General features: G+C 52.2%; 1 protein-coding gene across 3 annotated transcripts in view; it reads right to left on the reverse strand.

Annotated features, from left to right (window-relative positions):
• Positions 1-27,096, reverse strand: part of VIPR2 (vasoactive intestinal peptide receptor 2) — a 71,575-nt gene that overhangs the window by 34,621 nt on the left and 9,858 nt on the right. For 2 of the 3 annotated variants that reach the window (XM_023640134.2, XM_023640132.2), the window contains exons 3-4: positions 15,513-15,620; positions 12,804-12,901 (exon numbers count right to left, since the gene is read on the reverse strand). In XM_023640134.2, the coding sequence (XP_023495902.1) occupies positions 12,804-12,901; positions 15,513-15,620 (206 nt within the window). Of the gene's footprint in view, positions 1-8,006; positions 8,219-12,803; positions 12,902-15,512; positions 15,621-27,096 lie in introns of those variants that run through there. The other variant, XM_070266146.1, reaches the window with a different exon arrangement.

Here is a 27,096-nt window from a genome sequence, read left to right on the forward strand (position 1 = left end):
CCTGCCTCAGGGTGGGGCTGGCAGCCCCAAGGGGGAGTCTGGTGCCGCTCAAGTTCCAGAGCCGCTGGTCTACACTGCAGATGGGGATGCAGTGCAGCTGTGACTCCTGTCCCGCTTGAGGCCTTCCACAGCGGCCCCTCACTGACTCTAACGAGGCACCACTGGCTCCCGCCTCCCTCCTGCCGGCTCCTCACACTCAGTCCCCATGACGACCTCCTCGCTCTCTCATCTCTGGTGACACTTGGGGACTTCGAATGTCTATCTTAATCTTCTCCCCTCCCCTCAGCAGTTACTATCAGGGGTGCCTCCCTGAGGAAGCTGCCCTCCCAGGTCTGCCCTGCACTCGCTAGCCTACGTCGAGGGGACTGACGCTCTGTGAGAGCCGGCACACGCCCCGTTCCTGGCCCAGGCCCCAGCCCAGCCCTGGGAGCTGAGGTGGCAGAGCTTCACAGCTTCCAGATCTCTCAGGACTGTGTGGCATGATCTTCAAACCGAGATGAAACGGGGGCTGGGGTGCATGTGTCCACCAGCAAAACAGGAGCCAAGGTTTAAGGGCAGTCAACAAATAGACAGCACAGCCACAGTGTTGGGAATATCTAGGTTGGGGCCGGCGGCCGAGCCGTCTCAGTCCTTTCTCTGTACCGCGGGAGTGAGGACAGCAGGGCGCCTTTTCCTTCATCCCCAACAGGGACGCGTGACCGCACAAGGCCCTGATCTTGAGCTTCCCTTGAGATGTAAGAGGAGCGTCTGGGGACTATGTCGGGGAGCAGAGGACACCCATTAGGAGCAGCAGACAGTGTGAAGCGACCAAAACCCACTGAGCTCCCGCCGCAGGAGCCAGGAGCCTGCTGGTTCTCAAGGCGGCTGCTGTCTGCCCGCCTCCGGCCTCAGGCTGGGCTCTTCCAGAGGATGGCTGATCACTGACCGCTGACCGCTGTCTGGGGGCTGCTGTCTGGAGATGGCCACCTGCTGTTCTCCAGCAGGAGGTGAGAAGGGGCGTGTGCACTTTAGCCTGTGGACGAAACACTGTTGTTCCGAGTAAACAACCTCTGAATGATCACAGCCCTGTCGTCCAGAAACAAGGGGAGACCCAGGCCCCAGCCAGCAGCTGATGGCTGCATGTGCCAGCCAGAGGCGTCACGGACCTTGTTCCTCAACAGTGAGCGGATGTGGCGGGTTCCCTGTTTCCACTGTGAGTCTCCACCATGGGCGCATCCTGGCTGCAGGTGCAATCCCGCGACAGAGCAGCCCTCCCGCCCTGATGCAGAACACCGACAGGAGCTGGGGACCCGCTTGGCCTGGCCTCGGTCTCCCCACAAGTGACGTGACTGAGTCCAGGCTGGATGTACCACGGTGCTGATGAAGGTCAGGACTCGGTCCCTTGCTCTTGCCCCTGTGAGAGCTGGGATGCATCTCTATGCCGAGAGATCTCAGGGGAAGAGGACCTGGACATCCGAGGCTCCAGTAACCTGTGATTCATTCTTTATCCAAAATAAGCCTTCACTTTTATATTCAATTTTGTATTTTTGATATTGCATTCTTTTTCTTAGCAAGTCCTCAAACTGCTTCAGCTTTGGGCCCCACAGGAGGATACCTGGGTGGCACAGCTTTGCTTAGGATAGGAGTGAAAGCCGGGAGGGAGGGCTGGCAGCGGAGGCCTTTGCTCCCGAGCAGCCCACGGTCAGGAAGGTAACTGAGTCAGGGCTGACTTCTTACAGAAAGGCTGTACAGCCTAATTGGTACCAAGTGTCCTTCGGGGGGATGCCCCATGGAGCAGGGACGGGGCTGGCCCTGCAGGCAGGGTGACCCAGTGGCTGCAATTCCACACGCCTGGCAGGAACCCCCCGGTGACCCGGGTCCCTGAAGACCAGGCATCACAGGAGCCTTGTCACCGCACGTTGACCAGGAGAGATGCTCTCAAGGCCACATGTCACAATCACAATTTTGGGACTCTGATCTACTTGTAAAAGCACTTCAGGGGGGCTGGCCCCGTGGTCGAGTGGTTAAGTTTACGCGCTTCACTGCAGGCAGCCCAGGGTTTTGTTGGTTTGAATCCTGGGCGCGGACATGGCACTGCTCATATAAACCACGCTGAGGCAGCATCCCACATGCCACAACTAGAAGGACCCACAACGAAGAATATACAACTATGTACCGGGGGGCTTTGGGGAGAAAAAGGAAAAAATAAAATCTTTGAAAAAAAAGAAAAAGCACTTCAGAGAACATGCTCATCGTCACAGAACCAGGAGTCAGGCCAACAGCTGAGGAATGCTTCTGAGTGCCGCGTGGCCTGAGCCGCGTGTGCTGGGTAGTCTGAGTCGCTCCTGAGTCGGGCAGGCAGGCTCCACGCTGGCCTTCAGCTGGAGTCCTGCCGTTTGGCGGCCAGCACCCCAGGAAGAGGCCTGCCGCTCGGTCTGTGGCTCATCTGGACAGTGTGTCCGACGGAGGTGTCTGAGCCCCTCCCAGTGAGCCTTTCCCATTACACGTCTGCCCTGGAGTGACGTGGCAGAGCGCCCTCCTCGCGGGACGGGCGGCCTGGCCAGTGTTTTGCAAACAGTGAGTCATAACTAGGGCGACAAACCCTCCCACTCGCCCAGGCCAGGCCTGGTTTATGTCTGTGGTCCTGCAGAAATTGTTAACAGCTCCCCGTTTCTCTCTTGAGAGACCAGGTTGGGCTGGTAGGGTATACAGTCTCCTATTTATAACCCGCTAGTGGGTTATGCAATCAGTTCAGTGTAACTACCAACGTTTAAAGAAGGGTAGCATAGAAAAACATGGATTTGTGAACGTCTGTGTTGAGTCACGGTGAAACGTATTTCTAACTGTGGATTTTAATCAAAAAGTTGAAGCCCCTTGGCTGGACCAGAGATCCCGGACTCAGCCCAGTGCCGTCTCAGAAGCTGTGATAAAAGCCCCCTCCGCCTTCACCTCACCTGGAGCAGATGTGCCAACTCGGGAGACCGACCCTCTTCTGACCCTGTGTGGCCTTCATCACGGGCCTCATGATCTGGGAAACAAAGGTTTCCCCAGCGGCCGCTTCATGTGATTAACCCATCAATGGATGGACAGCACTTTGCACCGTGCTGTGGGAACCAAAAGGAAAACACTGTCGATCCCCGGAGAGCGTGGTTGCAGGATGGGTCCCACCTGAATGAGAAGGCACTGCCCCAGTCCTGGGAGCCCGCGAAGGCCTGTTGGGTGGACAGGACAGCACACACCAAGAATGCACGAGTCAGTGCTCACCTGTGTGTCTGACTCAGAATTCAGCTGCAGGGGCAGGAGCTGGCAGGCGGAGGCAGGTGGTAGAACCATGGGAGTACTTAGCGGGTGAGGGAGAAAAGAGACGGTCCAGCGGGCTGGGAGGCGATGGGCCGGGACGTGGGGAAGCCTGGGGGACCCTGGTCAGGCTGGGCAGGGACGTCTGGGCGCTACCGACTGTGTCAACACTGAGCGACCCTCCCCTCGCCTCTCCCTGCTCTGAGTCCTCCCGACGCACGGTCACAGTCCTGTTTCCCTACCAGGTCTTCCTCGGAGAAGGTGCTGGGCCAGGCACTCACATGCCCCATTTCCTTATGCGGCAGCGGGCGGAGGGCCTAGCGGGGCGCTGTCTGCTTTGTGCTGCACAACACCCTGGCGTGTGCTGGCCAGTCCAGGGCCTTGGTCTGGCAGCTTCCAGCAGGGCTGTGGCTGGATTTCGGGAGCCCTCGGACTAGTAGCCCTTGCCAGAGGCCACCACATGGCCTCTGTCTCAGACACAAGGAGGTGCCTGTTCTCACCTTAAAAGGCGGAAGGTCGAGGCTTTGTTTGTTTTAAAACAAATGTTTCTGAGACCGTCAGAAACTGCAACCTGTTTTCGTGGGAAATGTGGTCCAGGTTGCATTTATTTCCTGAGTGCACAGCAGGCCATCACAGCCCCTTCCTGGCTTATGCATCTGTCTCAAGATTCAGGATGAAGCTCATCGTGACATGTTGTTGTAAAAATCTTAGCAAGTTGAATTTTTCTTCTTGCAAATTATTGGCAAAATATCTTTTTAGACCCACTGACTCTGCTTGGGAGACTAACAATGATCATAACAGTGGTGAAGCTTTTTGCAATTTATAAAACATAATATAATAATCAACATATTCACTTACTCCCAACAGCCTGGTGAAGGAAGCGGATCAAGTGTTATTGCCATGTTCTGGTTACAGAGATGAGGAACCAGCCCCAGGGAGGTGAGAGGCGAGGTTAAGGACACAGGGCTGCAGGGCCGACTCAAGCCTGAGCCCCATGATGTCATCTCACTCTAGGGGGCTCCCCTCAGGGAGAAAAAACAGTTTTGTTTCATTTTCTTTTCTTTAACAAGAATTGGTTGGATTCGCATCTAAGGAGCTTGGAAGTCATCACTCCACCCTAACAATTAGTAAAAATCTGAACAGATTGAACAACCAGCAGCTCTTCTCAGGTCTGCAAGAGAAGCGAGGACACAAGACAAGCTGTGGCCCTGCGACCGCGTGGCAGAGACAGAGCTGTGAGAATGACGATGAAGCTACAGAAATGAAGACAGGGTGGTGCTGGTGAAAGGGCAGACAAATCTGTCAGTGGAGCAGAACAGAGCATCCAGAAATAGACCCACACGAACACAGTCACCGATCTTTGACGCAGGAGCAGAGGCAACACAGTGGAGCAAAGACAGTCATTTCAACAGATCGTGCTGGAGCAAGGGGACACTCACATGCAAAAAACCAATCCAAACACAGTCTCTACACTCTCCACAAAAATTAACTCAAAGTGGGTCACAGACCTAACTGTAAAATGCAAAACTATAAAGCTCCTAGAAGATAACACAGGAGAAAATCTAGATGACTCTGGATTTGGTAATGACTTTTCAGACACAACAACAAAGGCACTATCCATGAAAGAAATAACTGACAAGCTGGACTTCAGTAAAACGAACAACTTCTGCTCTACGAAAGACAATGTCAGAGAATGAGAAGACGACACAGACAGGAGAAAATATCTGCAAAAAACACATCTGATAAAAGACTTATTGGGGCCGGCCCTGTGGCCAAGTGGTTAAGTTCATGTGCTCTGCCTAGGCGGCCTATGGGGTTCACCGGTTTGGACCCTGGAGGCAGTGTCCCACATGGCACAACCAGAAAGATCTACAATAGAATATACAACTATGTACTGGGGGGCTTTGGGGAGAAGGAGGAAAAAAAAGGAAGATTGGCAACAGATGTTAGCTCAGGGCCAATCTTTAAAAAAGAAACACTGTCATCCAAAATATACAATGAACTGTTAAAACTCAACAATAATAAACAAATGGGCCAAAGACCGTAACAGACACCTCACCAAAGAAGAAACACAGATGGCAGATAAGCACAGGAACAGATGCTCCCATCAGAGCACAGATGGTGGTTCGTGGAGCTGGACTAACCACTAAGATCAAGGGCTGTAGTGTAAAGACAGCGGGGACCACCTCAGGCTGTGGGTCTAAATCACTGACGGATGGGGCTGTGGGTTAGTTTCACTTTTGGCGTCTGTTTCCTGACGGCAAAGTGATGATAATGACAGCGCTTTATCTCTGGGCTTGTTGGGGGATTAAATGAGATAATCCACGTAAAGAGCTTAGTAACTGCTCTCAGCAAGTGCTCATAGGTGATTTATTTTACTTGTCTTGCTCTTATAATGAAAAACATTTTCATAATGAAAGAGATTTTAAAGGTTATCAATCCAACGACCCAACTCCTCCTCGTTCAGGTTAAGAAATACTTCTCAAGCCTGCTTTGTACACATTCTGTGACGGTGGAGCTCAGGACAAACCCCCACCCTCCACACGCTGAAGCTGGTTTCCTGCATCCCGGTTCTGCCCCTGACGCACCAGCATCGCAGCCGAGGGGTAAGCGATCGCAGGACAGGGCCACATCCCAAGCACCTCCGCCCTCAGTTCCGTGGAGTGATTGGGGTTGTCTGTGGGTGGTCCGAGCACGATGGGACAGGGCACACCCTGAGCTGTGACTCAGCACCTCTCCAGTCCTCGACGCTTCACCCTCAGAGTCAAGGGGGCCAGTGAGGCTCCCGCCTGCAGCCGTCAGTGACATCTGAGGACCTGGGACTGGTGCTGAACCCAGCTGGGCTGGGCACCCCGTGCTCAGTGATCGTGCCCCTGCTCATGCGCCCCCAGCTCGAGGGAGGGAAGGGGAAACCAAACGTGGTGAAATGTTGACACCTGGCTAATCGGCTCAGGACCGCGTGGGTTTCCAGCACCTATTGCGCAGGTAAATTACTTCCAAACAGGCTTTATGAAGACAGGACAGAGGGAGTGTGACGACTGTGTCCTCTTGTCCTGATGGTCCAGGGTTAAAGGGCAACATAACTGAGAAAGGATTTTGACAACCTTGGCGTACATTTAAGTGGGTTCTTTTGGACTTAAAATTTGATTTGAATACAAAGGTAAGACATGCTTATTTTTGAGAAAGTAGGAAGTATAACAAAGGGCCTCTAAAAGGGAGAACACTGCTCCTGTAGGGGCTCCTGGCTGCAAGGCCCCTTCTCCTCCCGACCTTCATTAGCAGGCTCCTGGCCCCGCCTCCCCAAGCCCACGTGGTCCCGACCGCCCCACCATCAGTCATCACATGATGTGACCGGTGGTGCCATGTGACAGTCAGTAGGTGACCGTTTCAGAACTTGGTCTTTTTTCTGGGTTTTAGACACAGCTCCTTAGTCCCCAGTCACACACATACTGCTAGTTGCCACACTTTTCTTCGGTATTTCTTAGGACCATAAACTTTTGGTCCTGAAATTTGCACTTCAGGTGGAGAAACTAGCAGGATTCCCCAGCAAGTGGCCTGGGTGCCCCCAACCTGCCCCAGAACCAGTGCCTTCCTTCCTGACCCATCTCGAGGGCCGGCCCTGCATTCCAGCATCACAGCCTGCCTGCACCCGAGCCTCACACGTCTATCTGCTTTCTCCAGCCTGGCTGATCAGGTATAAGCCCAGTGCAAAGGGGGTATCGGGCGTCAGACGCTCCTCAGAGCATGGCTCCAGGCTGAGACCAGGGCCCCAGGCTGCAGCCCTGAGTCCTGCCTGGTGACCCAGCCCTGTGGACACACTTCGTCTCCATCATCGTCTTAGGAGAAACGGAGGCCGCGTCCATCAGTGCAGGGCCCTGGGCAGCCGCAGTGGACGGGCTCCCGAGCGCACCTCCCCACCTGCCAGGCTGCTGTCTCTGGCCTCCCCAGCACCCCAGGTCTCCTTCCTGGACGACAGCCTTTTCTTCGTATTTCCTTTGACCCACCTGTGTCGTCTCTTGCCTGGACATCACCCTAGTCTGCCCTCCTGTGCTGTTGTTTCTTGATTACCAACCACTAACTTCTGTGCCTCATCTCCCTTCTTGTGGGAGAATCTCCTGGACCCAATCACCCCTCCCCAGGACTCGAGCACTTCTGTAGGATCTCCTCGTAACCTCCTCTCCCTCAACCTGTTTCTCCTTTGGACTTAGACTCACTCCTTTCTTGGACAAGTACTAAGCATCATTGTCACAGGCTCAGTTAATACTAGCATAAAAAGACCTAATAACTGTGTCTGTCCCCCGAATCTTCTGAGCCATGTTTCTGCTCGTGGTCAGATCTTTGCCTGTTCCACAGAGCTCAGGCCTGTTCCATGGGCGGCGCCGTGTGCCACGCTCTGGGCACGGACGCCCATTCCCCTGCTGACGCGCTGCTCCTCCATGTCCTGTCTGAACCGTGGAGTGGGTCCTGTGCGTGCCTGGCTCCCCGTCCCCACTCCCAGTGCCCCCTCCCTTGAAGAGCCGCCCGCCTCCGAGGGCTGCAGTGAGCAAGGCACTGCATGCCCCTGAAAGCCAGGGCAGGAAGCTTCCTCCTGCCGCTCGACGTGAATCAAGCAAAGACGCCGCCCCCGGACCTTGTTCGGAGCTGAATCCCACAGCAGCCACAGTAGAAGCAGACTGTGGCTGCAGGAGCCCTGGACCTCTCAGGTCGGCCGGCACACCCGAGTCTGCTACCTTGAGGCGATGCTTTGCCATCTCTGGGGCTCCAACCCAGGCTCCGCCTCCACGGGCAGGCTGCTCAGCACATCCCTGCGGGACCCGCCTCAGGCATGGGGGTGGCAGCGGTTCCAACAGGCCCATGAGGACAGAGCGGGACGCCAAAGAGGGCCTGACGCAGAAGCACCACGGACACAGGGTGGCCGTGTCTGTGCTGTCCGGGGGGAACCTGAGAGGGGACCTGAGCGGTCAGTGGGAAGGAGTCACCACGTGGTCTGAAAGCGAGAGGGGAGTGCAAACATATTTTTAGGAATATGGCATAATATGGAAGAAATGTGTCCACTTGATGCATGGGACTGCGGACATGCCAGACAGCGCTCTCGGCTAAATTTAGCAGAAGTCTCTTTATTTAAGAAATATGTTAGCAAATACGTAACAGAGGAGACATATGGAGTGCACTGCCTTGCGTGTCTACCACATAGGACGCCAGGGTGTCACCGGGGTTGCTGTCCTTCCTTGAGGTGGCCGGGCAGTCGGCCGGGGCAGCTGTGAGGGCAGAGTCACTCGTGGTGACTGAGATGTAGCCAAGAGGGCAAGTGTAGCCCTGGAGGCCTCTGGATTCTTCTGGAAGACTGTGATATTCAGGAGAAAGAAGGCCACCGCCAGGCCCATAGAGATTTACTGCGGTCGATAAATTCCAGGCGTTCTAGGTTTCTTTGGCTCTCGGCACCCCTGGAAGATCAGAGGTGGGGTCATTGGGCAGCAGGTGGGAAATAGGGCAGAGAGCCTGGCCGCGGGCTCCCTCACCTGGAGCCTCGAGGCCTGTGGTGCAGGAAGAGGGTCAGGAGAACAGGGTCCACGGAGGCGCAGTGGCAGGAGCCACTGAGTCAGGAGAGCCCCTGGGTCTGGGGGCAGATGACCAGACAGACGGCAGCAGGGGCAACAACTGGTACGGGCCAGTCCCACCCGAGGCTGAGAACGTGGTGCTGGGCCAGCCTCCAGAGAGCAGGGACCCTCAGTTCCCGTAACAAGGATGGGGCGGTTGAGAGGGTCTCGTGGGCTCCATCAGACCTGCTTTTCATGCAGCACCCAGTGGGCGAGAACATGGGGACAGAGGAGCTGCTGGTGTGATGCCCTTGGGCCCGGGGGAGGGGCTCCTTAAATCCTCTTAATGGGATTAAACCCTTTGTCCAAGGATTAAAAGATAAACGGCTTGAGATGAAAATGCTCCTCACGCCAAGGCAGACTCCTGAAGCTTGGTTTCGGAGAGGGACACAGCCTGGAAGACCTTGGCAAATGGAAATGGGGACACGGCCACAGAGGGAGCCTGAGCCAAGCCGGGCCGGCTTCAGATCCTGCTGCGGCCGTGAGACCCAGAAAATAAAGGCCCAGACTGCCGTCAACCCCCTCACGACTCTGTGGACCTCCCGTGGTGGGAACGAGAAGCAGCCTCACAACAGTGGCTCCTGCCATTGTGCGAGAGGTCCCCTGGGGTCTTCAAATCTTTTCCTTCAAGAGACTCTCCATTCCTGACTTTATTTTATCTTTTGATTCTCTCACCATGTAGTCAAGCCTGCAGCTTTTGTGGAGGCTAATTTTTTTTCCTTGAATTTATGTAATTTTGAAACCAACAAAGATTGCACACACAACATCCAGGGCAGAGTTTGGCTGTATGGGAGCAGGAAATCCAATTAAAAACATGGAACTGGGAAGAAAGGGGCCGCTGACGAGATGAGGAGTGACAGTGAAGCACGGAGTTCACTGAGGGGCAGGAGGAACGCTCCATCCCTGGGCTGCCCCATCCCTCAACCCGGAGGAGACGCCACTCGGGCTGTGATGGGTGCGCTCCTGCCCAGAGGCCCCGGGAGCCCGTCCCGACCCTTGGCATCTGCAAGGCTGGCGGTTTTCATCTTTGAAACGATTCCCTAAACAACAAAGGAAGGATCTGGACAGTGGAAACGGGAATTGGGAAGAAATCGTTCACTTGGTTTGGGCCATCATTTTCTTCACTTTCTCACGTTAAAATACTTTGACTTTCAATCCATCAGCAGGGAATATGCACTCATGATATTTGCAGAATGTCTGAAATGTTTAAGAAGAAAAACAGCTCTTCACACGGATGGAACAGCATCAGGAAATTATAGGTGTGTATGCTTCACGCAGGCAGATTTGGCTACAGGTCTTTCCAAGGACCAGTCGACCTGGAAGGGCCTTCCTGGGAATGCTGCCCACACAGGGTGTGACCCCGGGGAAACTGAGGGGCGGGGGGCAGGGGTCTTTGACTTCCAAAGTGGCCGATATTACTGCGAATGGAAGTCGGTTCTCAGCCCGTCCTACGTCCACGTCTTTCACAGCCACATCAGGGGTGGGGTTGGTAACCACACCTTAGTGTCTTTTGGGACCTGCGGGGTAGAGTTCAGCAGCACAAATTCCTGTGCCGTTCCTGGTTATTTTTTTTTAAAGATTGGCCCTGAGCTAGCATCTGTTGCCAATCTTCTTTTTTTTCCCTCTTCTTTCCAAAGCCCCCCAGTATAGTTGTATATTCTAGCTGTAGATCCTTCTAGTTGTGCTGTGTGGGACACTGCCCCAGCATGGCCTGACGATCGGTGCCATGTCTACGCCCAGGATCCGAACCTGTGAAACCTTGGGCCACGGAAGCAGAGCACGTGAACTTTACCACTTGGCCATGGGGCTGGCCTCTTCCCGTGCCAATCCTATACTCACTGAGTCCCAGATGCACACAGGCCCCGAGGCGGCTCTTGCACTGGCCCGAGCGAATGTAGGCACCACCCAAGGCCTTTACTTGTCACAAAGGTGACGAGCGCTGAGGGAACGCTAAATATGTTTGACACAGAAAAGCCCATGTCAGCGATTATGCACAGCAGAAGGGAGCAGAGGGCCGAGCAAAGGGAGGCTCAGATCCAACCGCACAGAATGAGCCTTTTCTCTCACTCACATCACCAAGGCTCAAAAAGAAGCTTCATCTCTAAAGGTCCAGCGTAGATGCCACCCTCGTCACCGCAACGTCGCACAGCAGAGCCAGGTGTCTGATGACACTCTCATTTCCCCACAGCTGAGGGTCTGAGCAGAGGCCCCCAGAGAAGGACCAGAATTGCGTTGATGGGCTCCGGACGCCTGGTGTGCGCCATGTGGCTGGAGCCGGGCCGGACACAGCCCGGTTCTCTCCTGACCACCCTAGAAGGGCAGTCACGCTGGCATTGCCGTACTTGCTGGGTCAGCACGGCCCCAGGGCCTGGCTGGCAGCCCAGGTGTGTCCCACGCCCATTGCTGCTGCTTCAACCCACACAGGGAGAGCAGGAGTGAGCTGCCCGTCCAGCAGAAGGACGCAGGGGCCAGGCCATGGCTCTGCTTACGACTGGGCCTCTGACCACTCATGTCATTTCTCCCTACCTCAGTTTCTCCATCAGTAAAGTGAGTTGTCATCAAGATGAATGAGATGAGCGGTGGGTGGGGGAACCAGGGGACACTGGTCAAAGAGCACAAACTTCCAGTGATAAGTTCTCTGTCTCACCAAAAAAAGGTAAATATGTGAGGCGACGGTTAGTTAGCTTAATCAGGGGACTCATTTCACCATGTGTCTGTGTGGAAACATCCCATATGTGCACCTTAAATATATACAATGTCTACGTGTCAATCACAGCTCAATAAAAAAACCACACGAGATAATACTGGTCATTGATCCGGTTCACGGCGCACCCAACAACATCAGCCACCCCACATCGTCCTTACTGGCCAGGGGTCAGTGAAGTCACTTCTCTTCCAATTAACAGGATTTTGGCTAAAATATAAGGTACTTCCTTTTCTAGGTTTTAATAATTTGATGGGAAAAGAACGGGCTTTAAATTATATCTTGGTGAGGAGAACAAAGGAAGCCCCTCTATGAAAGGAATCTGGGGAGACGTGTCAATCCCCTGGGAAAAGCCGTCTGACAGCAACGTCACCCACGGTCTTGCCGGGTGGCGGGAGCCAGACCAATGTGCAGGTGGGGCGGTGACTGAGGGGCGGGCGAGAGGGGAGCGGGGTGTCAGCGGCACAGAGTTTCCACCCGGCACTTTGTGGTGTTCCCTGAGGCTCTCTGGAGGCCTCAGTGTATGCATCCACACACCGTTTGCAGGGGACTCAGCCTACTGCAGGTTTATGAGGCGCTCATACACCCTATGGGGTAAAGAAACGCGGCCCAAGGGGATGGCAGGGATCTGGTTTTCTGATGTAACAAGACAAAGCCACAGTCGTAGACGTTGCCGGTGAGCGTGCGGGACCCAGAGCTGGGCTGCGGAGGTTCCTGCACAGGCCCCAGGCAGAGCTGGAGTCATTTAGACGATCGCCTCCTGGAGAAAGGCTTCACCTCCAACACCCTAGAACCACAGTGGCCAGCGCAGCCGCCTGAGGGGCTGCCTGCCGCAGGCCGTGTCCCCGGCCCGGCCCCAGATAAACCACCAGCAGCCGGCCGGGGACGGACTTAACAGCCCACGTCATGGCAAATCTTAACCCCAGCGGCAGAAAGGACGCTCGCCAGGCTTTTCTCGTGCACAGGGAGCCTGCTCTCGGCGTCACCTTCCACCACACCAACAGCAGGAGGAGGGAACCAGCCCTTCTCGCTTCCAGAACGAAGGAACCATAACTAATCCGAAGGCCTGAAGCAGGGCTCACAGGGGATGTGGCTGGACTTGGGCGACGAGAAGCAGCCGCTCGGAGGAAACGAGATCTCAGCTGTGCGGCCACGAACGGATGCCGCTCAGCGAGCACTGTTAGCAAACGGATGGGAGGCATGAGAACCATGTGGGGAGCCCTCACCTTGCCCTCGTCCTCAGGGTCGTTGTAGCCGCACGCGTCTATGAAATCTGGAAACATCTCCGACCATCCGTCACTTGTGCAGTTTTTGCTTATGTTTCCTGGAAGACAAAGTTCAGGCGTTTGATCTAAGGTCGTGAAACTGGGCTTACTGTGACGACCCAGTCAGGGCTCACACCTGCGTGTCCTGAAATGCTCCCTGGGGGTCAGCGGGGAGCCCCGAGTCTGGTCCAGCTGTGCCGCTTCACAGGGTGTGTGTCCACCTTACTCAGGTGCCTGGTCCAGGGAACCCAGGCAGCGACTCCCTCGCGTTTGTGGGCCCAGCGCCCGAGGGAGAGCACCTGGGGCCTGGGGCACAGACACAGTGAGGACAGCAGTCAAGATGGAACTGCTGTCATACTAAGTGTTACTATTATCACGGAGCAGAATGAAAACTAACAGACTCGCCTGTTCTGTCAAGTGAGAGAGACGTGCAGCCAAATCCTGATCATTCTGGAGTAGCCATCCCGTTCTGTCCTGCTCCAGTCCCGCTCCTGACAGTGTCTTGCCCACCCCCGGCCAGTCCCCTCCCTTCTCTGCCCTGTGGCACAGGGACCAGAGCACACAGGGCAGGCTCCACTTGGTCACGGAGGTTGGAGGAAAAGATACTGGATGTAAGTTTAAATTTCATGAAATAAAGGCAGTTCTGACCTTATAATCCCATTGTTGGCTCCCAACTAACCTGGCCCTGTCTGCTAAACTCAGGGAGGCAACGTTCCCTCCATTTAGGAGGTGTCCTTTGTAGACGACCACACAGAGCAAGGGGACGGTCTCTGTAGGCGCTGAGGGGCGAGGGACGACAAGAGGCTGCACTGGTGGCCTGTGTCACGCCTGGAGCCTGCTGGTGGCTCTGGGAGGCTCAGACCTGGGAAGGCGCCTCCTGCCGTCAGCACCGCGGGGACGGGCCCCACTGTCTCCCTGGGCAGCCGCCCGCCCCCCAGCTTCTGTGACTTGTGGGCTGAGAGCCTTCAGATTTAGCTAATGTTTTGCTCACGTGACGTCTTTTTATTTTGAGGGCGACCTTGAGGCAGGCTTGGCAGGCGTTGCTGTCCCCCACCTACAGATGGGAAGAGGACGGTCTGGGGTTCAGTGGGTGCCCCAGGGTCTGTAACGACTGAGCGGCAGAGAGTTCTTCTGACTCAAAAGCCCCTTACTTCTTCCACACCAAGGCAGCCCACCTGTTCACTTGTTTTGATCAATTTGATGGTTTGAGAGGAAATCAAGTGCAGAGCACTCACACCGAGGTGGTGACGGCACAAGCAATTCTGGGCGCGCTGTGTGGGCAGAGGCGGGAGACCACAGACCCCGGTCCAGTGGAAAGGATGTGGGTGGGGTGGCCTCCGCAAAGCCACTGGAAACATTGCCTGGGCCGGCCCTGCCAGCCTCTCTCCACACCGTCACCCACGAGTCCCTCTGACTCCAGCTCCCAGAGGGCAGGGCCCACAGTGGCCAGTGACAGCACGGCTCCTGAGAGACGGGGCCCACAGCCCCAATTCACAGAGCAGGAGACCGAGGCCCACAGGAGACAGCGGTCTGCCCGCCAGAGTCAGGATGAGAGTCACTGGAGGAGCAGCCATGTACCCTCACCAAGCCCCACCCGTGAGCCAGGCTTGTGCCAGACTCCACATTCGTATCAACTCATTTAACCCTGACAGCCACTGAGGAGGCCTTTGATGATCCCACTGTACAGCATCCTGAGGCTTAAAGAAGCAGGACCCTGGGGCCAGCCTGGTGGCACAGCAGTTAAGTTCGCTCATTCTGCTTCAGCGACCCAGGGCTCGCTGGTTCAGATCCCGGGTTAGGACATGGCAAACCATGCTGTGGTAGGCGTCCCACATATAAAGTAGAGGAAGATGGGCACGGATGTTAGCTCAGGGCCAGTCTTCCTCAGCAAAAAGACAGCAGTTAGCTCAGGGCTAATCTTCCTCAAAAAAAAAAAAATAGAAGCTGGACCCTTGCCCAAAGTCACACAGCTAATAAGCGAGGGCCCCGTTTCAATCCTGACAGTCAGCCCCTCATCTGCACTGCACGCCTGCCACCCAGTCTGCACTGGCCCAGTCCTGGCACCTCACCCGAGCTCTGTGGATGGGGCCATGAGTGGGCACTGAGCCGGCCATTCCTCACTTCTTATAGGCAACCACTAATCTAAAGAAAACACTATAAAGTCAAGATTCCCCCACAGCGCCCGGCTTCACACGCCTCGGAGACACCTGAAGGCACAGGTGGGAGGTGAGCTTCCAGGAGACACCTCAGGTAGCAATGTGCAGGGTCCAGGGAGGTGAGAGAGGACAGGGAGGTGAGAGAGAGGATGGGAGGTGAGAGAGAGAATGGGAGGTGAGAGAGAGGATGGGAGGTGAGAGAGAGGATGGGAGGTGAGAGAGGATGGGAAGGTGAGAGAGGACGGGGAGGTGAGAGAGAATGGGAGGTGAGAGAGAGGATTGGAAGTGAGAGAGGACAGGGAGGTGAGAGAGAAGATGGGGAGGTGAGAGAGGATGGGCGGTGAGAGGAAGGTAAGAAAGAGGGGGAGGAAGCTTTTCGTCCTGCTCCCTAAAACCAACGCCCACAAGCTGGCACAGCTGCACCTGCCTCAGTAAACTGATGCGCACATGGGGAAGCCGGCCCCTCAGATGCAAACCCTGTGCAGGACCCAGAAACCACACAGACAGACTGTACCTGGTTTGCTGTAAAAATTGCTGAACACCTTTGGACAGGGCACTGTGACCGTCTCGCCAACATCCGCAGGGCGCCAGCACGTCAGGTTGTCCCAGACTCCACTGCAGGCTGGAAGGGAGAGAGAGGATGAAGGGACGGAAGCCTCAGTGGACAGGACGTGTGTTGAAAGCTTTGCAAATAGAAAGCCCATTCAGCAGACAGTTATCTTGCAAATTATTTTTCTGTGAAACAAACCTGCACCAACAATGTTACTGAGAATGTACTTAGCTCTGTGTGCATTTTAATCAGCTTTAGAGAAATGATCAGGTCTGCAGCAGAGAGCATTTGAATAATCCAATGTGCACTGCACACCCTCAAGTTTAATAGAATCATTACTTTCTTCCTCTGATGTGTGTCCCCCAGTGTGATAAAATGGGCACTACTGGGTATTTTTGCGAGTCTTGGAGGCTTAGAGTCCCCTGGACGAATGCCATTTGTGCTTTTAGGGAAGTCAACCTCCAGGATAATTTGCAAGTTTAAACACTTGATAAGACTTAGTTGATTACAGCAGTCAAGATGACATATTTGTGATGAGGTCTTAGGTTACCCTCATGGGGCTATCAAACCACTCAATGTGCATAATGTTACAGCTTAAAACACTTTCCAGATCTCTTACTCGGTCTCAGTAACCACCACTCGGCAAACCACGCGATACTCCACCCATCACCCCGCAGACTGGAAGGACTCAGGTTCAGACAGTGCAGCAATCTCTCAAGGTCACGCACACCAGGGTGGAATCCACACTCGAAATCAGGGCTTTTTACTACAAGCCCACGGTATTTCTACTACGTTTTGTGACCTCTAAAATGCTATAATGTATTCAAACTTCAGCATTGGAGGAGCAATGTGCCCAGGTGAAAACAAACAGCAGGTCTGCTCTCTGGCCGTCCAGACCCGCACAGTAACCGCAGGAATGTGTCAACGCAGAATATACACTTTTTGTCTGAACATGGGAGTGTTTTACTTTCAAGAATACAGATGCCTCTGAAAAACTAAGTTTTGCAGATGAAAATACTTTCTAAATGTTTTTAAAGTGAAAATATATTCATTCTAAAAATTGAATTATGTACTAATGATTAAATAAGTACATAAATTCATACTATATTTAAAGAAAATGTTGCTTTAAAAAAAAATATTCAGAACATGTCATCAAGAACAAAGGCACCCCTGGGAAGTCCGGCTACGTGCCAGGCTGAGGGACCAGGGAGCGAGTAGCTCTGTATGAGGCTGTGGGGACATGATGGTGATGCTGTTTAAAGTACTAAGCTCGCACGCTGAGTGCCTTCTGACTCCGGCTCCAGAGAGAGAGGGACGCCACCGAGGCTCAGATGAACACGCCAGGGCCAGGTTCCCGACGGAGAGTCAGCAACGGGAGGAAAGTGAGGGTGTCCAGGTCACCAGAGAAAAACCAAGAGATGGCAAAGCACCTCCAGCCCTGTGAAGTGGCGCAGTTACTGAAGATAAATCCTGACAGTTTGGTTGCTGATTATTTTGAAGGTTCAACTGTCCACCAGAAAAACAAAAAATTTCTGCTTAATAACGACACCTTAATAGAGAGATTACATCCGTGGGTTCGCTTCGGGCAACCTTCACATGGCAGTAGGATTTGACTCAAGTTCCTCGAGTCTGACTGAGCTTCCTCCAATCGCTGGTTAGCCTTTCCTTTCTTTCCTCATTTACTGAACTCCACGTGCAGAAACTTCAGAGGACGAGCACAAACTCGAGGCGCTTGACGACCCAATGGCAGAGATTAACTGACCTTCCACCCGCAGTCCAGGGTGAAGAGGAGTGGGCAGGGCCCAGGGTTGTGTGTGGATGGGGGGGTGGGGGCAGGCTGGTACTTAGGCCTTTACATATGCAATGAGTCTGAGAGCAACGCCCGCCGATCAGCGATATATGAGCTTCTCTCCTCTTCCCAAATATCACAAAAATGAGTCAAGAAACTTGAAAGAGCAGCACCAAGAGATGTCAATAAAACTTTGATGACAGGGCGCATATGTGTGTGTTAAACAATGAGGCAGAGCAGAGGGGGCTGCAGCACAGCCTGCGGGAGGGCAGGGAGCAAGACACAGGCGATGCTTGCCCACTGGACGGGTGCTGGGCGCCGGGATACCAGACACGGGTCACGAGATTCGAGAGAATCACGTCAAGTTTGAATTCTGACCATTGAGACCTCCAGCCTTTCTTGCCCTGCTGGGTTTTACCGGAAGTGAGGCTTACGTCACCTAAGTGGAACAGGACCCACAGGAGGCCCCAAACCAGGCCCAGTGGGACCGGAGGATGGAGGGTCCAGGAGCAGCGACGCTAAGGAAAAAATAACACTTGTGATTTCCTCATGTGTCTGACTGTCTTGAGTGTGCTGTTGTCGTTGTTCTGGTACAAAGCTTGATGCCTAATTATTGGTAGATGTATAGAAAACTAAGCAACAGAAAAATGAGGCACTTCCTGTTCCAGGAAAAGCACAAAGTTGTACAAGAAAGGAAAAGTTGATTGTTATATGGTCAGCTGTGCTCATAATAATGTAAACCAACAACTGTGAGGTGACTCTGCTGGAGGCCCAACTGGAGGACGGACAGAAGCTGACAAGGAGGGGCCACTCTCCATGGAGGACAGCGTGAGCAAAGATGTTAAACTCAGAGGAGAGGCTTGTCTGGAAAGTTGTAAAGAGCCCAGATCGTCTAAGACACATGGCTGTGGCAGTCAGGGCCTGGGTGAAAGTTTATTTTTGTGTCACATTCATAGCAGCCTAGATATTTGAGACGGTGACAATAAAATCAAGGGTTAGTCTAAGAAGAGGAAAATTTTGTTCATATCAATAGACTCTGAAAAGCTACTTGACGAAATGCAGCAACCATTCCTAATTCTAAAAAACTCAAAGTAATAACGAGACGGCCTTAAGATAACAAAGGCCCTTTATTAAAAATAGCAAGTATTAGAAATGGTTAAACAGAGTATACAACCAAAATCGGGAGCCTGGCTGGATACAATGCTGTCACATTGTCACAACAATGTTAGAAGTTTTAGTTAAACCAATAGATGAAAGAAAATGAATCAAGTGGTGTACACCGGCACAAAGAAGAGAAAAAATCTTAGAAATGTACTTTCCAATATGGCAACCGTTAGCCACATGTGGCCATTTAAATTTAAATCTAAATCAATTAAAATTAAATACAATTAAAAATTCAGTCCCTCAGTTGTAGTGGCCACATTTCACATGCTCAGTAGCCACGTATGGCTTGTGGTTATTGTAGCACAGCTCAGACATAGAACATTTCCACTGTCACAGAAAGCTCTATTGGACAGCGCCATCCTAGAGCTGTAGTTAAAACAAACAAACAAAATATAAAATTAACAGGCCACTCATAAATTATCAAGAAGCTTAAAGCAAAGAGAAAATAATAAAACCCATCATTATTGTATATATACTAATGCTGAGGATAAACTAGAACTGACAGATGAGTTTCCCTGTGTCACGCTTTTTCAGCTAAAAATGCCCAATATAAACCATCTGAAATATTTTATGAATAAATATAAGTGGTAATTTTTTTGTGAAAATGTATATTTCAGTTAACGCACAAATCTTGTCTTTCAAAACCTACCAACAAGGAGGTGAAGAAGCTCTTTTATCCAAAGTGATGGTTAGTAGCTTGGTGAATCGAAAGTATGGTAGAGGACCAGAAAAAAAATGCCTGATCATCACATATTAATTTAAAACACAGAAATGTGTGTGTATTACTTTAACTTTGAACATAACAGCCAAAACCTCTCCTTTGAGTATGGGCTTCTCGATTGGGCTTCTCACCATTTTTCTTGCATAAATCATTTCCCCAACCTGCCCTCTATGATTTCAAATTTCAGAGTATTGAAGGTGGACTCAGACTCTTGCAAAGCTAGATTTCCAGCAATGAACCCCAGTTGTCATTCTCATCTCTAACGCTATAGCTAATCAGCAACTCACTTTTTCCATCTTTCCAAAGCATACAAATTAGTTTTCCTAGAGACGATGCTTTTTTTTTTTGTATTTCATCAACTTACACACTCTTTAATTAAGTCGTGGGGGAGGTAGCAGATTAGGAGGCATCGCTGTGTTGTGACTCGGCAAAGTCTCCCAGAGGCTGCCAGGAGGTGCCGGGCAGGCAGAGAGATCCCTCACCAGGAGCCTGGCCAAGGCGCTGAGTTCCAAGGGGAAAGAAAGTTGCAGGAGCCCAAGGTGAACTGACGGTGGTGGCTTCCTCAGTTTTCCTTTGAAAGGCAGCATCATCTCCTGAAAACAGTATTCTAGACACAGTGGTTCTGATCAGCTGGTCTCATGGACGGTGCGGCCTGAGGACCTTTCTCGACCTTCACTGGAGCACACGTAGACGCTGGTGAACAGGGTTAGGAGGGCTGCTATTAGAACACGCTCCCATCAATATAGTGGAAACACGTGGCATGGAGGACGGGACTCTGAGGAAGACAGCTGTGATGCAACCTGCCTGAGATCCCCTCGTGGATGGGAGAATCTCACCAAACAGGGAGGAATCTGCCACAGTTAAAAGGAACCTAATCCCCCTGTCCCTGAAGAACAATTCTCTCTCCAGAATGTCCCCAGGCAAGTCACACGTCTCACAGGTGACAGTGCATGTGTTGTTTCCAGTTTTGGATTTATTTTCTCATTATTTCAATGATATAAACATCAATTAATTTTCAAGAAAATCACATGTGAATCTTACCAGTTAGCTGCTACACTTCAGGAAAAAGCTTTTACAAATACTGTATTTCATCCTCACAGCCACAACCCCCACACTCTGTGGTGGGGAAACATGGCTCACAGAGTGAATACACTTGCCCCAGGATGAAGAGCAGAGCAGGACCAGAACTGGATGTCATTGTCACTGCTCTCTCCCTAGAAGGCCGCTGTTTCCCACTGGCGTTCTCTGATCTCCCAGGACCTGCTATCGGTCCTGCGCTTGGGGACCTGTGGTGACATGCTCACTTCAGTCTTCCATGTTTAAGATATTTTGTGATAAAAGCCCTGGACAGGAAGCCAAACGCATGTATCTGAGTCCAGGTTCCTCCTTAAATCTCATGTGATGGAAATAAATCCCTCCACACTTACATGTGTGGACAAAGGGAAGAGTCTATGGGCACTCTCACAGAAAACACCAGGGCCTATGTTTCAGACAAGGCTGTGACCAGGACCACAGACACCGATGCATTCCTTCTGCCCTCTCCATCTGGGGTCCCTGGGGCACTGCAGGCACTGGCTGTATTCTCATCTATCCACGTTCCACCACGAGAGAAATCCAGCCTCCTACAAATATCAGCTCACAGAGAGAGACAGCTCAGCAGTGGAACAGCTTGGGAAACTCTGGTGGGCCTGACGCTTGAAGATGGACTTCACCGTCCTCACCTGCACAGTGTGACAGAAGTGCACTTCCCAGGCACGTACAGGGAGCAGTGAGCACTGAGAGTCAGCGGCCACCACAGAAGGAGGGGACTCAGCCACCACCGCGCTGCCTACGAGGAGAGCACCAGACAGACCAGCATCAGAAGACTTCATCGTCAGAATGATACTGTTCCAGATGGCATGTGGGGAAGGGGTGCAGGAACAGGTGAGTGGGACAAGAAAGCAAGAAACAAAACTTTCTGGCACTAAGGTGTGTCAACTTAAAAAGCAAATTTTCCAGTTATTTTACCCTCAAAACAAGTTTAACAGGAAATAGCCAAAAGAACTGCAACTCAGGACATCCATGCTATGGCGACCCACAGGCAAATCCAGAGGACAAAGGAGGGAGCTGCTTTTATAGAGAAAAGGGGGAGAGGGAGGGGCTGTCCTAAAGGAAAGTCCACTGGGGGAGAGGCATGGTTCAAGGGTCAACAGCTTCTCATTGGCTGAGCTGTGGCATTTCTCATTGGCTGGGCTGCGGGGTTTCTCATTGGCTGAGCTGCAGCTTTTCTCATTGGCTGAGCTGACGCCTTTTACTTCCTGTTGGGGATGCAAGTGTCCACCGCTTCCTATGTGGTGTAGCTGACAATGTGCCATGGGGGTGAGAGCTCCCCTCAGGCCTCCCTGATTGCAATTTAGTTAAGGTTTCTCTTATTAATTTCCACATTTTCCCCTTTGGTCAAGATCTTTCTCCGAAAGCATCTCTAATCAACAGACAAGGGTCTCTATACATAATGGTCTTGTCTGAAAGCATCTCTGATCAACAGTCGGGTTCTCTGCACATGGTGGTCTTGTCCCTCAGTGCCAGGAAGGACCTTTCCTGGTTGTTGTGTCCCACATTGGAGGGAAGGTGCACAGTGGTTGGAAACCATTTAGGCCACATTTGAGTAAGAAGGAAGTTAGGAGGGAGAACTCTCAGGCATTTCCCATCTAAAATCTATGTTTCTCCAAGGTCGTAGGCACTGGAGATCAAGTGCTGAGCCAGCATCACCTCACTGGGCATGTCATTTTTACAGAGGTTCGACAGGCAGTAGGTATAGAACTTCAGAACAAGTATACAGAGTAAGATTAAGAGCAATACAACAAACCCAGTTTGCAGATGGTTCTAACCCAGGAGCCCAGACCTGAAGGTACCAGCTGAACAAATCAAAAGACAGTGGGTTGTCAGGTGAAATTGGTTGAGGCCACAGTGCTTGCTCTCTAACCTTATGTAACTGGTTTCTACTTCCCCAGAGGCATTTGTCCATGGGCAACAGGAGGCGTTCACCATTGCACAGACACCTCCTTGCTCAGCGAGGAGGTAATCAAGGGTTACATGATTAGCCAAGACTGCCTTGGTCAATGAGTTAAGTGACTGTTGCTGAGCTGAAATTGCTTTGGCTGTGGAGTCAGCCAACTCTTCTAGAGTCATGGAGAGATTCCTGATCACTTGTTCATTGACACTCACTCCAATCCATGGGAAGAAAGCTCTTCCTATGGACGTAAACCCAGAGTCACGTACACCTTCTGGAAGTTATCGTTTAAAATGATTATAGTGGCTTAATGTAACAGACCAGTGAGAGGCCTCTGTTTGGTTACGTAGAGAGATAGGACGTGAATACCCCAAAGGCACACTGCCCTTGTGTTCTCCTGCTGTCAAGGCAATGAGTTGCCCAAGCACAAAGGCCATTACCAAAACCTCCACATATGAAAGTACAACCAGGGACTGTACATAAGGCTCCCTCATAAGTACTATTCACTCATTCACCAGCACAGAGGCGTTCGCATTATATAATCAAGGCTCAGATTCTATGTTGTTACATACCGAGAGGTTGCTTAAATACGTGGACATGTTAAGAAATATACAAATGATTAAACTTACATCAATGGCCCCACAACATTTTTCACAAAATATTCAAAATATTTTGTTTTCCCCTTCCAAGGCTGGGTTAATCAAAGCAAGGAATGAGTTTAGGTGGGCCCAGGACCCTCATTCAGTAAAGTGGACCAGATCAATTTAGACAAACAACAGCATCCAGAATCCCAGTCAAATTACTTACTGGATGCAGTAAGGGGTCATTACTGCCTTGGACAGACCAAGATTTCTGATGGCAAATCCAGCAATCAGAGAGGTTTCTCCCTTTCACAAGAGACTGGGAAATGTGAACAAGGACACTGTCCTTCCAGGAAAGGTAGGGAGAAAATAAAGTAAGAAACAACAGTGGGATGAGGGTGTACAGGTCTGGTCTGGTCATCTTGGGAAAGCCGTGTGCCTGAGATGTCGGCTGCATCTCTTCCTAGTCCATTTGACTTGGAGGTCTCCAGTGTTTGCATAGGACTAGATGTCAGGTGGAGCCTTCCTTAGCTGTGAGGTGTGCACCCAAGACTCAAGTCCCTGAAGCTAGGCTGCCATCTGGGTAGAGAGTCCCTTCCAAGGAGATTTCAGGGGCAGTAAAATTGTAAGTGTCAGTTTGGAGTATTGTAGCCAGATATTTAAGGGCACTAGAAGAATTCAGAATCCAGTCTGGCTTATAGGTATAACAAAACCTTAAAGACAGTTAATAGGATTAGAATTTAATATCTACAAAGGGGCAAGCATAATTTTTCTCTCCAGTTAATCCCATCTTTATTAAAGATAATCATAGTAAAACTAATTTGTTTGTATTAAACTTGGCCTGATTATTTATATAAATTCAGCAAAAATAGTGATTGATCATACAAGCTCTTTTTTAAGATTGCTTTGCTGAAAACTTGTAAGCAAGGTACTAGGCTGATTTTTCCAGGCAGTTCCTTCAAGCTGTCTGGTCATTTCTGAGTCTATGTACATCTTCTTTAAATGTAACATTCTAGTCAGAGCCTTGGTAATGTGGCCAATATTTCCAATTGTGCCCTGTTATAAGGAGAATAGACCTTCACTGGGAGCAATTTAGCAACATTCTCATACTACCTTGCTTTGGCTTTCTGCTCGGAGACCACCCCTGAAAATACTGCCACTCCCGGATGCTCAGGCATCCTTTCCCAGTGGCCTTCGCTGACCACACCACACAGGAGGGACCCCAGGGTCTCTGCTCCGTGAGTTCAGGATGCACGGGGCAGAGAGATGGAAGTTATACCCTGAGCAGCTGCTAGGAGCAGTGGTACAAAAACACGGCTTTGCAGAAGCTGCATTCCAGGACTCTTTGTCTTAGTGTCTACTGTAAACAAGGCTCCGGGTGAGGCCGACAAAGCCTTGCAGGACATGGTTGTGATGCCGGGAGGGTCCCAGTGCCCAGCCCTGTGGACCGCGGACACCATCACCCATAAACCTCTCACTGGTTATGGAGACCCCGAAACACTGGCCCACACTTCCTGCTCCCAGATTTTCCTGGCAGCCCCTCGGTCTTGGTTTCCCCTTTGGACATCTCTGATGCTGCTGCTTCAGGCGGCTGGTTACAAATATCCAGTCATGCTAAGTCCTGTAGGATCCCTGGTAATCTGGACACTAACGGTGGTGATCAAATTCTGCTAAATGAAGGGTCCTCCTCCTGCTGTTCTAAGGTGCATATCCACATCGTTTGTCCTTGAAACATTTGCCAGTGAGACAAGGAAAGCCACATCCAGGCATTCGCTAAGCTGGGCACAGTGCCACATGCCGCTTTAGAAATGGTGCAATCAGGGATGATGAAGAGAACCACTTTTGGCAGGAACAGAGTGGGAAGGAGCCGCTTGAGGGGAAATATCCCAATAACGTCCTGTCAGAACTAACAAAAAGCCTGTGCTCTGGAACCTCAGAGACGGCCAGTGCAGGCGAAGATGACCACATGGGGAAGGGTGGCCATCGTCAGGAGCTGGAGGAACCACTTGAAAGACAATGAAACAGGACATGCTCCCGTGTGATAAGCTGACTGCCCCCGAGACAGAACAAAACAATACCCTGTCGCAGCGACAAGTGCGCTTCCTCGTGACTTCACACATCTTGCAGAACTGCAGCTGTGCCAGCCTGGAACCTGCACTGATCAGTATTCATTCTTCAACAGACGTTTACTGAGCATCGACTATGCCCCAAGGCTGCTCTACCCATGGAGTGACCTGGACCAGGGGGGCCCTGACCACGAGCGCTTCCTGCTGCGGAAAACGTCAACCATGCCAACAAAGGCCTAGCTTGGGGACCGGCTCCTCAGCGCCCCCTGGCTCATAAACGAGTCCACACAGCAGGTCAAGCCTTCAGGCCCCGAGAGAAACAGCTAAGTAGGCGGAGGCCGAGGTCCCAGGACCACGCTGCCTCCTCGGGTCACTGCACAAGACACCCAGATATTGCACAGGGGGAGCCTGGGCCCTGCGGCAGAGCTGGGACTGCAAACTCAGTGAGCGTGCTGCAGAGAACATTTCACCGGGACAACTCCAGGATGCCTCCGTATTCTGCCTGATCAGGGTCTTGAATAATCCGCCCTCAGCAGCCTGGAGGTGAACTACACACTCAGGCCTGGGAGACACCACTTGCGGGACTTCGCCCTGGACAGTGCTTTGAAATGGGCTCACTTCAGAATTTTGAATCCGGAAGTAGCAAAGTGTTATTTTGGGCGCAGTGGTTCCGGCAGATTCCGTGCGTGGGAGTCATATCCTGGGACTTGAACTGACATTAAACCAAGACTTCAAACCCAGAATTAACCAAAGCTGTTAACCGAACAAAAGGGTTTTTCAAAGAAACACAGAGATCCAGTGTGAACCTATACATTCAAAAAACACCCTGAATCCAATAAACCCCGAAAGTCCAAATGTCCTCTGACGTCAGGCCTGTGGTCTGGGCCCCCAGCTACCCTTGCTGCCCAGGAACTCACGAAACCCCTCACAGACAGGAGCAGTGTTCTCACGCCTCCTCCTCCAACACCGCACTGACACGGGAACCTGAGTGAGGTCCCAAAAAAGCGTCACTTTAGGAAAACTGGGGAGTGTGCAAAATTGTGTGCAAAACGCTTGTCCTCTCACCCTTTGAGATGTTTGCTGTTATTATCTTTTATGAACAGCCTCTGTTTCCTTACACGTTAAAAGTTCTTGAAAACCTTCCCTCCAACATCTGGGACGACGTGGGACGCTGTTGGTGCCGCACCAACTCCAGGCGGCAGAGCCGAGCGACGCTTTGCAGAAAGCCAGGCTCAGGCTGAGGCAGGGACGCAGCGCGTGGGGAGTCCTGCCACGTCATTCCCAGGATAATCTCCCACTGATTTACGACGGAGACTTGGGTGACTTCCCGGGACGGTCCCAGCACATACATCTACCAGTGTCATGACCTGGCTGATAAATCATCAGCAGACGCATGGCTGAGTGTCGCTTGAGTGTGAGAACCAGGCAAGTGCAGAAACGCCCGCCCTGCTCTCCAGGCCACAGGCATCTACAGCTCCTGCCTGTGAGACCACAGGGGCCACCCTCCCAGGCTTGGTGGGAGATGTGGCTATGTCCAAGGTCTGCAGGATGAGGGGACTGGTGTGGCATAGCTGCCTGGCACCCCTAGAATGTCCACAAGTCAGTGTCCGGGGTCACAGTCCTAGCGACCTCACCAGCCCCCATGCACCCCAGGAGCAGAACCTCCCAAGGGTCCTTGTGCCCGGCCCTTTGGTGCTCAGCCTTCCACATGCCTCCCCTGCCTCCCTCCCTCCCCTCCTCTTCCTTCCAGGGCCAACCTACAGGCCGCCCCTCAGTCAGTCTTCCTCCTGCCTCAGTACCTTCTGCCCAAAACGGTCCCACTTGCCGGCTCTCCAGTCTTGTAACACCCTGCCCTTCTGCTCCAGCACACGCGCAACAGTCCCCACCCTAACGCACTTTTCCCGCCTCTTAGCTGCTCCTGTGCTGTCTTCTTTCTCTTCGTTTCTGGAGTAGCCTGCCCACCCTCTCCAGCCACAGGGACTTGCCAGTCTTCATCACCCTGCAGCTAGGCTTCTGGCTCCACCATCGTTGAAATGACGCTTTCCAGTCGCTGTCCACAACCAACATCTTCATCATCTCCTTAGGGTAGCATCTCAGAAGCGTCTGCTCCATGAGCCTTCCTGACACGCAGCTCACACAGAAACACCCCCCTTTTCAGAATTCCTCAGTTGCCCCCTCAGGTCCCAGCTCTCCAGGCCGTGGGGGAACTCTGCTGTCCTCAAACTGCTCGTCCTGTGT

Source organism: Equus caballus, chromosome 4 (assembly GCF_041296265.1).
Source record: "Equus caballus isolate H_3958 breed thoroughbred chromosome 4, TB-T2T, whole genome shotgun sequence".
Lineage (NCBI taxonomy): Eukaryota > Metazoa > Chordata > Mammalia > Perissodactyla > Equidae > Equus > Equus caballus.